We start from the raw sequence: 15,412 nt of genomic DNA on the forward strand, positions 1-15,412 counted from the left end.
TTGGTGCACAAGGAAGAAAACAAATAAAATCAAAACCCCTTACTGCTGTCTTGGCATCCATCATGACTTACCACGTGAGAGGCTGAGTGTCTAATTAACCACTCATCAATCTCAAATTTTAAAAGCGCTGTCATTCCCCTCGGACTGGAGATCTTCCTTCTGCCTGCTTTCTGATATTTGCAAAGCGGCAAATCTGTGTCTTGGTGGATCTCAAGAGGAAGGGAAAGAAACTCCATACTTCTTTGTAGCCAAGCCACCTCCATCTGTCTACCTCCTCTGCTTCTTCCTTTGAACCACCCTGGGTGTGACTACTCCTTTGGCCTCTGTTCCACCCACAGCTCCTACGCCCTGAGAATCTCAGTTCGCACACCTCCAGCCAAATGTTTTTCTTGCTTCATAATATTTTTGGAGACATAGCTGCTGTAAGAATTATTCCAGTTATAACAACCTCCTGTCTCTCTAACCATTTTTACACAAGCCCGGACCTTATCAGGAGCGCTGCGGTGTCTAGCATTGCAACCCTATTCCATAGTGATGTGGTAATGCCTTTGGGGGTGTGTACGTACGATCCTGCTAGAGGCTATATCATAGCAGGTCATGTGCTCTACAAGAGAGGACTTCCTGGTTTTTCTGGATGACACTAATATTATTATTCTGAACTTTATATCTTTAAATGATTTCGCATTAATTGTACTGGCTCATCCCTATGATATGTCTGAAAGAGTTTTTCCGTTGTTAAAGCATAGACTTGGATGGAAAAGCCCATAACGTAGTCAAGGCATCTCAGATCATATGCAGCAGCAAGTAGATAAGGATTCACCACCCACATGTTTGAGATTCAAAACTCGGCCCACTAAGCCACCTGTATCATCCTATAAATACAATTGCACAATCAGAGACACAATCTTTGTCCTTGCAAGCCTGATTTAAAATATGTAATAGAATTTTTATTCTTGGTTTAAAATATAATCTTTCATTAACATTTTAGACATAAAATCTTCAAGAAACTACTACAAAGCTACTAGAACTCATGAGTGAGTTTCAGAAAGACTGAAGGATACAAAGACAATATACAAAAAATTATATACTAGCAATGGGCAACTGAAGACAAACAATAAAAAACTGTATCATTTATAATAACACCACAAACATGAAATTCTTAGATACTATAAATGTGAACCACTCATATGCTGAAAACTACAAATCACTCTTGAAAAAACCAAAGGAGACCTAAATAGAGACATATATTGTGTTTATTAATACAAAGACTAGTGTCGAGACATCAATTCTCCACAAACTGACACAGATGATTCCACAAATCCAAACTAAAACCGCTTTAGGATTTTTAAAATAAATATTGATAAACTGTTTGTAAAATTTTTATGGAAAGTCAGAGGCACTAGAATAGCCAAAGCAATCCTGACAAAGAGCAAAGTTAAAGAACTCAAACTATTGCATTCCAAGACTTATCTAGGTAATCAAGACAGTGTCACATTAATGAAAAGACAGACACATAGATAAATGGGGCAGAACAGATAATCCAGAAATAGGCTTATACATACATGGTCAAAGGCAATTCAATAAAGACAGTATAGTCTTTTCAATATCTATTTAAAACAATTCGACATTGATATGCAAAGTAAATCTTGACTCATACCTTGTACTTTCTTAAAAAAAGAACTAAAATTGGATCATAGACTTAAATATAAAACACAAACATATTAAATTTCCACAAGAAAACATAGGGTAAAATAGTTGTGACCTTATGTTAGGCAAAGATTTCTTAGATATGACATTAAAAGCATAAATAAAAGTAGGTAAGTTGGACTTCAGCAAAATTAAAAACTTCTGTTCTGTGAAAGATACTGTTAAGAGATTGAAAATACAAGCTACAGCCTGGCAGAAAATATTTACCAAACACATTTCTGACAAAGGACTCATATCTATGACATAACAAAACTCTCAAAACTCTATAATAAGAAAAACAATACAATTGAAAATGATCGAAAGAGTTGAATAGATATTTTATAAAAGAAGACGTATGGATGGTAAATAAGCATATGAATATATGTTCAACGTTATCAGTCATTAAGAAAGTACAAATGAGTTAATACCAGACACCTATTAAGATGTCTAGAAGCAAAACAAAACCCGACAATATTAAGTACTAACGAAGATGTGCAGCAGTAAGGACTCTCATATATTGTCAATGGGAGTACAAGATGCTATTTCACTTTGGAAAAATTTGGTGGTTTATTGTAAAGCTAAAATAAACTTATCATGTAGACCCCACAATCCCATTCCTAGGATTTTACATAAAAGAAATGAAAACTTAAATACTCATACAAAAACTTGAATATGAATGTTCAGAGTGGGTTTACAACCACCCAAACTGGCAACAACACAAATATTCTTCAACTGGCAAATGGATAAACGAACATAGAACATCCATTCAATAGAAGACTATTTAGAAAGAGAAAGCAATGAACTATTAAAATAGATAACAACAAAAATAAATCTTTATTATTTTACAACAAGTGAAAGAAACCATACTAAAAAGGCTACATGCTGCTTGATTTCATTTGTATGATATTCTGGCAAAACTATAGGTACAAAAAACAAATCAGTGGTTGCCAAGCTTTGGGAGTAGGGGTAGAAGTTGTTGACGAGGAATGGGGAAATTTTGGGAGTGATGAAACTGCTTTATATCTGTTTTGTTGTTGTTGTTGTTGTTTTTTGATAGAGTCTTGCTCTATTACCTAGGCTGGAGTGCAGTGGCACAATCTAGGCTCACTGCAACATCTGCCTCTTGGGCTGGCATTGAGTGTCTGTGGCTTTTCCAGGTGCAGAGTGCAAGCTGTCAGTGGATCCACCATTCTGGGATCTGGAGGACAGTGGCCTGCTTCTCACAGCTCTACTAGGCAATGCCCAGTAAGGACTCTGTGGGGGATCTAACCCCACATTTCTCTTCTGCATTTCCCTAGCAGAGATTTTCCAGGAGACTCCCACCTCTGCAGAAAACTTTTGCCTGGGCATCCAGGTATTTCCATACATCTTCTGAAATCTATGTGGAGGTTCCCAAACCTCAGTTCTTGACTTCTGTGCACCCACAGGCTCAACACCATGTGGAAGCTGCCAAGGTTTGGGGTTTGCATCCTCTGAAACCATAAGCCAAGCTGTACCTTGGCCTCTTCCTTTTAGCAACAGCTGGAACAGCCAAGACACAGGGCACTAAATCCCTAGGCTGCACACAGCATGAGGATTCTAGGCCCAGCCCACAAAACCATTTTTTCCTCCTAGGCTTCTGAGTCTATGATGGGAGGGGCTGCCATGAAGACCTATGACATGCCCTGGATACATTTTCCCCATTGTCTTGGGGATTAACATTTGGCTCCTTGTTACTTACACAAATTTCTTCAGCCAACTTGAATTTCTCCTAAAAAAAAATGGGGTTTTTCTTTTCTACTGAATCGTCAGGCTGCAAATTTTCTAAACTTTTATGCTCTGTTTCCCTTTTCAAATGGAATGCCTTTAATAGCATCCAAGTCACCTCTTGAATGCTTTGTTTGCTGCTTAAAACTTTCTTCTGTCAGTTGCCCTAAATTATGTCTCTCAAGTTCAAAGTTACATAAATCCCTAGGGCAGGGGCAAAATGCCACCAGTCTCTTTGCTAAAATATACAAGAGTCAACTTTGCTTCAGTTCCCAACAAGTTTCTCATCTACATCTGAGACCACCTCAGCCTAGACCTTAGTGTTCGTATCACTATCAGCACTTTTGTCAAAGCCATTCAACAAATTTCCAGGAGGTTCTAAACTTTCCCACATTTTCCTGTCTTCTTCTGAGCTCTCCAAACTGTTCCAACCTCTGCCTGATACCCAGTTCCAAAGTTGCTTCCACATTCTCAAGTATCTTTTCAGTAACACCCTACTCCTGGTACCAATTTACTGTATTAGTCTGTTTTTATACTGCTGATAAAGACATACCCCAGACTTACAGTTGTAAGAGCTGTAATTAGACTTACAGTTCCACATGGCTGGGGAGGCCTCAGAATCATGGCAGGAGGTGAAAGGCCCTTCTTACATGGTGGCATTAAGGGAGAATGAGGAAGATGCAAAAGCGGAAACCCCTGGTAAAACCATAAACTCTTGTGAGACTTATTCATTACCATGAGAACAGTATGAAGGAAACTGCCCCCATGATTCAAATTATCTCCCACTGGGTCCTTCCCATAACATGTGGGAATTATGGGAGTACAGTTCAAGATGAGCTTTGGGTGGAACACAGAGCCACACAATACCGATATGTTACACCTTGGCTGGGCTTGGGGGCTCACACCTGTAATCCCAGCACTTTGGGAGGCTGAGGTGAGCAGATCACTTGAGGCCAAAGGAGTTTGAGACCAGCCTGGCCAACATGGTGAAACTTGGTCTCTACTAAAAATACAAAAATTAGCCAGCTGTGGTGGTGCACACTTGTATTCCTAGCTACTCCAGAGACTAAGGCAGGAGAATCACTTGAACCCAGAAGAGAAAGGTTTTAGTGAACTGAGATCACACCACTGCATTCCAGCCTGGGCAACAGAGCCAGACTCTGCTTCAAACATATGTGTGTATGTATATATGTGTATGTGTGTGTGTGTGTGTACACACACATACACATATATATACACATACATACATATATGTGTATGTTCATATGTGTTCTGCTTCAAATATATGTGTGTTTATACACACACATATGTTATACCTCAACTTACTGTAAATATAAATTTCAAAACTTCAATTGGAAAAAAATAATAGATAATTTTTCAAATATTTAAAAAAAGTCAACTAGCAAAATAATACATGGTTAAAATAGAGAGAAAACTCAGGATGAAGTGCTGACTGGCTGCATAGCTCTGAGTGGAGTGAATGCTTATGAGGAAGAATCTGCTCCTGCTTGGTGTGTACCTTAGACATGCAGAAGAGGAAACACTGCTTTTCCAATTCATTACGTTTACAGAATCACAACCAATCATCCATTCACATCATAAGCTCTTAAATGGCATTTCATTTGTTTTTCATCCAAAGAGCTTGCTCCTGTAATTTATGATTTGAGGAGTTCTTTGCTCTTTTACCCAGGTAAGCAAACCCATAGTATTACATTCTTAAACATTCAGATATCATTTCTTAACACAAACCTATTTTCTCTTCATATAGAAAACACAGAGCGACTGGTTTGTAACACAAAAATACATATGTCTGAAGATTTGGCAGGCCTAAGATTAGGTAATTTACACACTATTTAATGTGTGTTGATCTCTCCTGACTTCATAAGTTTTGCTAATCATTACTTTCCCTTTAAACTGCTACCTTATCTATATCAAATGCAGAATATACTAGAAAGAGCATTGGATTTGGCATGACAAGTACTGGGTTTTAAGGTCACCTTAACCCTACACTAGCTGTATGGCCTTGGTAAAATGACTCATCTCCCATAACTAATCCTTATCTTCAGCTCTTACCTATCTTCAGGCTTTAGTCATAAAACTTCAAATTTCTACAGACACACCGCCTCTCAGGCAGCATTTAATTTTTCAGGAATATAGCTTCTTCTGGATCTTTTATTATTACCCAAATTATAACTGTTATTTGTTCATGTATTCATGCCTCAGTTCTTCAACTGAGCTTCTTCAACAAGATTATACGTTGTTTGAAGGGGAAGAAATTACCCATATATACATCTTTGTCTCCTTACACTATCACAAAATAATAGCTTAAATAGGCCAGTGTGCTGCCACAATTACTTGAGCTTACATATACCAGTTTGAGGAGATAATCACTTGACTTTGCAAAAAATACAGCCAAGTTTGACATACTCGTAGTTTTTCAGAGCCTTCCCTGACCACACATGCTGAGCCTGCTCATGCTGTTTCCCTCCACTGACCCATCCATGCCTCCCATCACCGTCTACATCCTCATTTTGTTTTAGCTTGTTCATGGCATTTCCACTCTCTGAAATAACCTTTCCTCCTCCTTCTTTCTTTTTCTGACTCTCTCTCTCTCTTTCCTTTCTCTGTCTTTTTCCTAATCTATTGTCCAAAGGCCCCTCCTAGGATTTAAGCTCCATGAAAACACAAACTGATCATGCTCATTAAAAGTAGTGCACTGAGAACCTGCACCCGGGTCTGGCACATGGGAGGCACTCAATGAATACTTGCCGAGTAGTCGAACTTGCCTTTCAGTATAGAGATGCCTGTTGCAGACTGATCAGTGGAAAGAAACAAAAATACTTCACGTGGTTTACCTGCAAAGAGGTTCTACAAGGTCCTTTTCAAGAAAATCATGATCATTCTTGACAGCCACAATGTTGATGGGAAATTGTGAATCTGAGAGAGAGAGAGACAAAGAGGTTGATGTACTTTGCTTTATCTGAATGGCACCAACATATTCAGACCTTCAAGGTCTGTAAAAGCCACTGATTTTAATAGCAGTGACTGCCCATCATCATTGTTGGTAATGTTTAAGAGAGCAAACAATTTTTATCCTATAAATCCTTTCAGGAGTACAATATAAATGCGAAATATGAGGATAGTCAAGTGCTTGACCTTGGATGGGATTGAACACTGTCTGCATTTTTCTGGCTCATCCTTATCACAGTCATAGGCGGATGTGGCCTCGGAGAAGAGTTTTGCACTTTCACCATCCACCTAACACATAGGTCACTGGAGTCTAGCTTGGTAATTTCATTAAATACTTCGTTTGGCAGATTTTTTTTCCCTTCAAAAAGGAAATTTCCAAAAATACACAAAGTACTATTATCTCAAATTTTTTTTCCTTTGGTAGCAAAATTTTCAGTCTCTCTGGAGTATCAGCAAAATACTCAGACCGATTCTATCCAAAAAGAAGAATTTGAACGCCACAACTTATCTCCAACAGACAATTCGTGCCAGCTTTGAAGGTCACGGGCAATATTTAGAACAAGGTGTTAATTCTGGGTACCTCGTTGATGGAGGTAGCAATCTGCAGCTCATTAGAATAGAGGGCATAGCCAAATGGAACAATGCTGGGTCGTTATTATTGTCTTGCCACTTTTTTCTTTAACTCATATTATATTTTGTGCTGTCTACACCTTGCCAATCTTAGTGTGAGCTGGAAACAGAAATAATTCCCCTTCTGGTGAAAAAAAATCATGTGAGTGATGGTTCCAGAATGAAGCTGTCTTGCTTGGCTAGTGAGGGAGGGAGGGAGACACTTGTGATTCTTTTTATGGGAGGCTGCCTCTTGCCAGCTGCGCTCCTTCCTAGGGTCTGGTTTGAGGCTCCTCTCTCCTCCTGGGCTCTGGCACCCTCTTCCTTGGCCTGTCCCTTTGGGCTCATGGTAGTGACAGCTCTGCCACTAAAAGCCTTGGACTCTTGCGCTGTGCACTGTTCCTTGTGGCCCCCCATCCTGCCTGCACCTTTGTAATGAGCACTGTTAGAAATAAATCCTCTGCAAATGGCCTTGAGCCTGCCATCTGCTCACTGTTGAGGTCCTGACTAGTTCATACTATATAAGGACAATCCAAGAAGAAATTACAAGATTTGGTTATAATTTTAGATTATAAGGGACATGAATATGTCTATTAACTGTCAAAGAATCAATGAAAGGGTCAGGCGGTGGCTCACACCCGTAATTACAGCAGTTTAAGAGGCTAAGGTGAGCAGATCCCTTGAGGTCAGGAGTTTGAGACCAGCCTGACCAACATGATGAAACCCTGTCTCTACTAAAAATACAAAAATTAGCCAGGCGTGATGGCACATGCTTGTAATCCCAGCTACTTAAGAGGCTGAGGTAGGAGAATTGCTTAAACCCAGGAGGCGAAGGTTGTAGTGAGCAGAGATTGCACCACTGCACTCCAGCCTGGTTGGCAGAGCCAGACTCTCTCTCTCTCAAAAAAAATAAACAAAAAAAAGGAAGTTTAATGTTAGCAATAAAACACCTTACCTAAAACTCAGAAGAATAACATCTGATTCATGTTATATCTTAACATTTTTCATGTAAAATAAATAGAATTAAAGAGAAATCTCAGGACAATTAATTTTGTGACTTCTAGGAAGTTTATTAACAGTAAATTCATTGTGATTTCAAGAAAACTGAGAGTAGTAAAGGAAAAACAGGAGAAAAGGAAGAAAGTGCAGAAAACTGCTGATGGCAGAATACTGGAAGGAAAACACGGAGTTGGGGTTTGTGGTAAAGAGATGTGAATTAGTAGAGGGAAGCAGAGAGTAAAGAGGGCCTGGGAAGCGATACTCATTTCTAAACTGGTATCAGGATAACCCCTGGGCATAGCAAAGGCTGAGGGAAAAAGAAAGCGAAGCAAAATGGGCGACAACAAAATTTGGAAGTCAAAACACACCACAGGATACGTGTGGTTCATTCTGGATTTAGTCTCTGTATGACAGCGAAGGGAAGGCTGACATACCCTCATATAACTGAGCGTATTGCGGGAACCCAGCAGCACGGAGCCAGTCACATGCTTCTTTCGCCTCAATTTCTGAAAAACACAAGAGAGAGAAAATTGTGAGTCCCAGAGCCACACCCTAGTACTCTGCCTTCTTAAATCATGGAGACACTGGTGAGCTTTGTGCAAGTTATTACAAAACAAAATTGTTCCAGGTAAGTCTGCATAAGTAGGCCTACCCAGGAGTGGCTGGAAAAAGAGCAGGTAATACAAAGGTCTTTGTTATGTGTCTACTAAGATTATCTTCAATGTAGATCCATAAGTGTGTGGATAATAACAAAACCACAGATAATAGAACATAAAGGCTGAGTCTCAGGGAGGGAAAAATGTCTTATTTATACACCAGGGAACCAGGGCACTAGGGGAAAAGAAGAGATTCTTCTTTACAATCCTTTTTTTTTTTTTTTAATGGATTTTTAAGTTTCAAAGATAAGGCTAAAAATGTTTATTCAACATTCCTTTATTCTTTCACTCTTGGGACAATGAAAAAAGACTACAATTGGATTGTCTATGAAAATGGGTTTTCTCGTGAAAAAAAGTATTACAAAAATCCAGTATATTATTGTTTTTAAAATTTCACTAATGGCCTTAATTCCTCAGGCATTATAACAAGATGCTCATTCATCAAGCACGCTGGAATGGTTTCAAGCTTCAGAGTGTGGCATAGAAGAGAAAAGCTGATTCTCTGGAATTGAGACTTGAGTTTGATGGGCCTGCCAGAATGCCTGAGGGCCACGCCCAGGAGGTTGATGTGTTCCTTGGGTGACCATTTTTGGTGTGGATGCACCAACAGCCCACTAGACCACCTGCCTGGGGAAGCTGTGGAGTGAGATGGGAGGAGTCTACACTATGCGAACCAGGTCACTTTTTGACCCTGTGAATCCTGGATCATTTCCCGACCACAACTATGTTAGACAAATAAGAATCCAAGGGAAAAGAAGTTCATCTGTCGAAAGTCCAGTTTCTCCAAACAGAATTAAACAGCCTGTCATCACAAGTCTTTACCAAGGCCCTTTCCTCCACTGTTAGGATGGGTGCCCGTCAGGTCATTGTGTTTCCATTTACTGTGATGCTCATTTTTCCCCATAGCCAAAGCTGGAGTGTACAGGGCATTCTTGGGATTGCTGCACAGAAATGATCTATACTAACATCACCCTGGGTCTGCGATTGTATCTTAACATTGAAAGCTCGGTGTCTGTGCAGCAAGATGTTTGATGTGCCAAAGCTATTTGGTATATGTTAGGAAAATAGACCAAAGGTCAGATCTTACTTAGGCATCACCAGGAAGAGCAAAACCCTACCGTCTGGTCCCATGGATCTGGTTAAATCTAGATTGAACTTTGTCATTAAATCCAGGGAAACGGAGCTTGTGGCGGCTCCTGCGCCTGAGCGCCTGCCTCTTTTGACAATCCCTAATGCACTGTTACTCCAGGGATTGACGATTTCAAAAGCTTGAGATTTATCTCTGATGTGAGGGCTTTCCATATAAGTTTGACCAGCATGTTCTTACCACGTACTCATTCCCGCCATGGACACATGGCTCAGAAACATTCAGGGACCAAGCTGGAAACAAAAGCTTTGGAAAGCATTTCTATCAGAAAGGAAGTCTCTGAGATCTCCAACTGCTGTTCAAAACAGAGCTTCGCTGAATTGTGCTGCATGGGCTAACTTGGGCTTTCCCCCGGGAAGGTACAAAAGGCAATTCTTGCATTGCTCAAAAGTTCTAGTTAGTACCCAATTGAGCGTCTGTATTTGAAGGCTTCTACTTTGATAACCACACAAGTATTTCTGAGGAAACAGGAAACACACTTTCTATTTGTAACGCATGGAAAATGTTGTGAGTTGCTACTGAGTCATGGATAAAGTGCTGCCTAATAGATTTTCAAGCTTCAGATTTGCTTCCCGCTTCCATATAATACAGTGAGTAGTAACGAGAAAACACCTAATTTCTAGACGTGCTCTAAACCTAATTACGAGTCAGCAAGCTTTGGAGAGAAGCGCAGAATATTGTATTTTCTCTTGGCACCACAAGAATTTTATGCCTTTTCTTGCTTTATTATTACCTTTACTACAATCAAAATGTCGTATTCAGCAAGAGAGTCCCAGAGAGCCAGGCCATGAAGAACAAATGGGGAAGACCCACAAGACAGGGGCTCTGCAGCCTAGAAAGCTGAAAGGCAGAGAGTTGGAAGGGATTTTGAAAGAGTTCACACCCCTCTAGCCCAGGGAGTGTGGTGAGCTCAGATCCTGAAGATGAAAAGGACAACATGGTGGAGAAGTGGGCAGCCAGGAATCCTTCTAGAAAACTCCCTTGGGAACGTCACATGTTTTCACTAATTTGTGGGATCTAAAAATCAAAATAATTGAACTCATGGAGAAAGAGAGTAGAAGGATGGTTCCCAGAGGCTGGGAAGGGGAGTGGGGGCTGGAGGGGAGTTGGGGATAGTTAACGGGTACAAAAAAATTAGAAAGAATAAATAAGACCTACCATTTCATAGCACAACAGTCAATAATAACTTAATTGTACATTTAAAAATAACTAAAAGTATATAATTGCATTGTTTGTAATACAAAGAATAAATGCCCGAGGGAATGAATACCCCATTCTTCATGATGTAGTTAGTTCACATTGCACACCTGTATCAAAATAGCTCATGTACCCCATAAATATATACATCTACTATGCTCCCACAAAAATTAAAAATTTAAAAATTTTAAAAACAACACTTTTTTTGGAACTTAAAATTCTGGTTGGACAGTGGGATGGGGCTGAAGCTAGCCAGGGAAATTTTATTTAAAAGGCTCCTCAGAGAGCAACTATGTTTTATTTTTTTATGACACCAATGTGGATAATGAACTGAAATCCGATTCAGATACAAACATGAATAACCAAATCTTAACCACAGAACCCAGATAAATCAATCATTTAAATAAGCTGATAAAAAAAAAAAAAAAAGAATGGGTAAGCACTTAAGCTTTGAGACCTCGGGGTCAAATGACAACAAAACAGCAATTAGTAAATATCATAAACTGGAAGCAGCCAAATCCCAGCCATGGCGGGTGGTTCATGCGGCATCACTTCCCGTACCCAACTTGCCCAAATGTCTCTCAAACAAACGCCCTCTTTTCATATTCCCTCTACCCTAGCTGCAGTTCCAACATCTTGAAACCTCAATTTAAGGGTAAAAGCAGCTCTTTTACCAGCTAGTAGCAAAACAAATTAATCTGGCATAATTAACCCCTATCAAATCTGAGTTTCCCCATCCAATTGAGGTGGGGGGATAAAAAAGTCTCACAATTTTTATTAATTCTCTATGGTCCCTACTAATACCAATCAGCCAAATGCTAATGCTTTTCCCTAGGCCCTTCCACTAGCCAAAATGACTGGAGAATGAAAAAGGAATCATTATCGCCAGTGCCATCATTTCATAAAGATCTACCTCATGACATTTAAATGACATTTGAGGAGAAAAATATGAAAATCTCTTTTATTATTGTGCTCTTACTAGCCAGCATAATATTATGTAAGAGTATTAGGAGCTATTAAAATCACATTTTGACAGTTTATTTGTTCTTCATTTGCTACCTTTACCTGTCCCTGTAGCAGCTCCAGGGCTGCAAGGCAAAGCATCAGCTCACTGCAACTCTCTCATGGAAAACCTGTGTGGAGTGGAACCAGAGAATGGCCCTGGACAGAAGGGTCCACCGATCTCTATGGAGGTTACTCTGTTACTTTCCTGGGGAAAATCCAATCCATTCAGCTTAGTGTCATGAAAGGATTTCAATGGAATTTTTGTAATTATTCTATGTAATAATTATTTCATTTTACTTTAGCAGTTACCTATTTTGGCCTCTTCAACATCCTCCGCACGTCTTCTGATAACGGAAACTCTTTCTGCAAGGAGCCCCTTCTACATGGATTATGTAGAGTTGACACTCCTTGCCTCCAACCACACACCCTAGCCCTGTCACCATCACCCACATAGGGTGGCCTGATTCTTAAGAGCACCCCATCCCTGTTAGTCTAAAGAGATTGAGAAGCTTTGGGACCTTAAACCAATAGTCGTTTGGGGGCTGAAATCAACGGGTTGAAAAGGGAGATATCCAGTGTTTCCACTGGTAGCTTGGTCTAGCAAACCTTCTCACTGGTTTACTCGGTAAGTTCAGTGGATGGTATAGTGCTATGCATGCTCTTCAGCTACATATCTGCGATTCCACTTAAGGCAAAGTCACTGGCTTTGCCTCACTTGCCTTATACATGCTTCGAGCATGGTGTGACCGCTATCCTCAGACAGACCCAGCAGAGGGAAGCTCTCACTAGCCCCTGGGGAGGCACCCACTATCAAGGGCATGAGAACAAAGGCACCGCAGAAACAAACCATGGCCGATGTGGGTTTTCACAACATATCCTTGTGTTTCTTAATTATACATGCCCAGTGTTGAAAACTTACTAACATAGAAAGTTGCAATGAATGAAAAAAGGCAACTCTTGCCCCGTTATGAACACCCAATTTTACAAACGTTATTTGTCAAAACAGTACTCTGGTAATATCTTTGGTTGACTGCTTTTTTCACATAAGAATACACTGCAAATATTTTCTCATATAATGATAGTTTGTAGAAGATGGGAAATTTGTTTCGAGAATGATGCCTATTTTTTAAATATTTGATTTTTGAATACTGCCAATTGCATTTCCCTGTATGGAGATTATAACATCAAGGTAGCCAAGAGAAAAGAGTGCAATAGGACCTCACCAATGTAGACTGATCAGGGAGAAGGCTGGAAGTCTGTAAGAGTTAAAAGAGATTGACAAGCTGCTTCTTTAATGTAGTGTCTTAGCTACAGACAGTCTATGGACAAGGCTCTGTAGGGCCTCAGTCAAGTCAGGAAATATAGTGAGCACAGCAAATTTTCTGCCCAGGTTTGCAGGCCTCATCTCACGTTTACAATCTCATTGTATTTTTAAGCTGGTGTGTCTAGTGTGTTTCTAGCATGCTTGGGAACAGTGTGTTCTCTTAGCTAAGCATTTTAAGTACATACATTTTGTTTTACATTTTTCTCGGCATAGCAAATACTTTTTCCATAGCTCACTGAAAGGTATTGGGTATCCTTTCTACATGACCAAAAATTCAAATTAGAGCCAAATTAAAATGTATTATTATCAGAAATTTAGCTGGCTAGAAAGAATCTTTTCTATTGTTGAAAGTTTATGAAATCATTATATATGAGCACATGTGTTTATGTTGTTCTTACAAATCTCCTTGAATTTCCACAGACAAACTGGCTCCAATTTAAGTAAGGTCTTCTTTCTTAAATGTTCATTAAAAGTACTCAAGAGAAGTAGGGAACAGAAAGAGTGTGATTGTCATGGGATTTAAGAAAGTTGGCTTGAGAAGAGTATGTTGTCTTTTCCTTTAAACTGGCTTATCTGGTGGGCACTCTGTTTCTAAAAGACTACAGGTACCAGCATAGCAGGATGACTCAACCACCGCAAGATGCCTGCAGTGGATTGCAATTATCACTATTAAAGTATATGAAAGGTGTTAACATTTCAACAGGCTTGTGGTTGTTGGCTTAGAATAATTTACATGGCTAAGGTACCTTCATTAGTAACTTTACTACTTCAGGAGAATGACTCCTTTGTCTTCAGACAGAATTTCTCTAGTGAAGTCTGTATTTATTGAAGGTGTATTTCTTTGGCCATACATTAGGCCAATTTTGTTAAAATCAATGCTGACAGGGTGTCCATCCCATCCATATATAGATACAAATGATGCAATCATTAGCATTACATAGAACCATACAATACCACCATAATCCTGCCAGGAGGGCTTTATAATCTTAATCACAGATACAGGAAGGAATGTCAGATTTTTAGTAGTAACAGACTTTGATTTACATCCCATGGCATGACATTAGGATATATCTTTCTGTACCTTTAAAATTGTATATTAAGTTATTTCAATATGTAAAAGACCTTAAGCATTGAATGTACACTAAATATAATTTTTTTCCTAATATTCATAACATTTTCTTTCCATGATTTTCTAAGTTACTAAGAGGAACTAAAATACAGGTTATTTGGAATGAATTTGAGATTATTAATCACTGAATATGCAAAATAGTGGATCCACTTATAAACACCCACTTTAGCTCTCCATAATTTGAGGCAATCTTTTCTTTGATGTGCAATAAAATAGCTGACTATCAGCAAGCATATAACGATAGGAAGAGGAAACCTGGAAGGCCCACAGAGAGTGGTGACACCCACCTGGACCGAGTCAAGACAGACTCTCAGCTCTGTTTACGTAGACTTTCCCAAACATAAGAATCAAAGACACATTGAGACATAAAATTTCTTCACCAATTCTACACATAAGCCTTGTTTCCTATGTCTTGAAATATCTTCTGGAAGCTGGATTCATGGCAAATCTAGTCACTTAAAATAATTCCTATTAGAGTGAAAGAAGATTGAGCAAATTCTGAACCTCAGTAGTGGGTGTATTCCTAGTCACTCAAGGGTTATTTTTAATCAGTCTTTTTTCAGCTTGGTTGGGGAACCATAGATATTATGACAAATGACATATGTCATATATGTAAATCAAATATATAATACATATTTACGGTTTATTTTTAAATAGCCTTAAATGTATAATTAACATGTATATATACTGTATAGTCACACACACTTATGCGTTTTTTTTCTTTGTATGCTCCCAGTAGTCCCCTGCCCTTTCCAGCCGCCATGTGATATGCAGCACTCCTCCAGCTAGGAGGCATACGCTCCCCACCTCACTAATGTCATGTTTGTCCAGATGACCCACTTTGGCCAATGAAATGTGAACAGATGTAACATATGCTAGTTTCAGAAACACAAGTCAAGAGCCATCCCCTAACTCAACCAGCTTTCCTGCTCTTTTCCCCTTAC

General features: G+C 39.3%; 1 protein-coding gene across 14 annotated transcripts in view; it reads right to left on the minus strand.

Moving 5' to 3' along the window:
• STARD13 (StAR related lipid transfer domain containing 13) overlaps positions 1–15,412 on the minus strand; it is a 557,207-nt gene that overhangs the window by 59,448 nt on the left and 482,347 nt on the right. For all 14 annotated transcript variants that reach the window (XM_012465553.3, XM_064361750.1, XM_064361752.1 and 11 more), the window contains 2 exons: positions 8,445–8,516; positions 6,288–6,369 (listed from right to left, as the gene is read on the minus strand). In XM_012465553.3, the coding sequence (XP_012320976.2) occupies positions 6,288–6,369; positions 8,445–8,516 (154 nt within the window). The remainder of the gene's footprint in view (positions 1–6,287; positions 6,370–8,444; positions 8,517–15,412) is intronic.

The sequence above is a fragment of the Aotus nancymaae genome, unplaced genomic scaffold (genome assembly GCF_030222135.1).
Source record: "Aotus nancymaae isolate 86718 unplaced genomic scaffold, 86718_ANA_hifiasm-v0.15.2.pri h1tg000043l, whole genome shotgun sequence".
NCBI classification, from domain to species: domain Eukaryota; kingdom Metazoa; phylum Chordata; class Mammalia; order Primates; family Aotidae; genus Aotus; species Aotus nancymaae.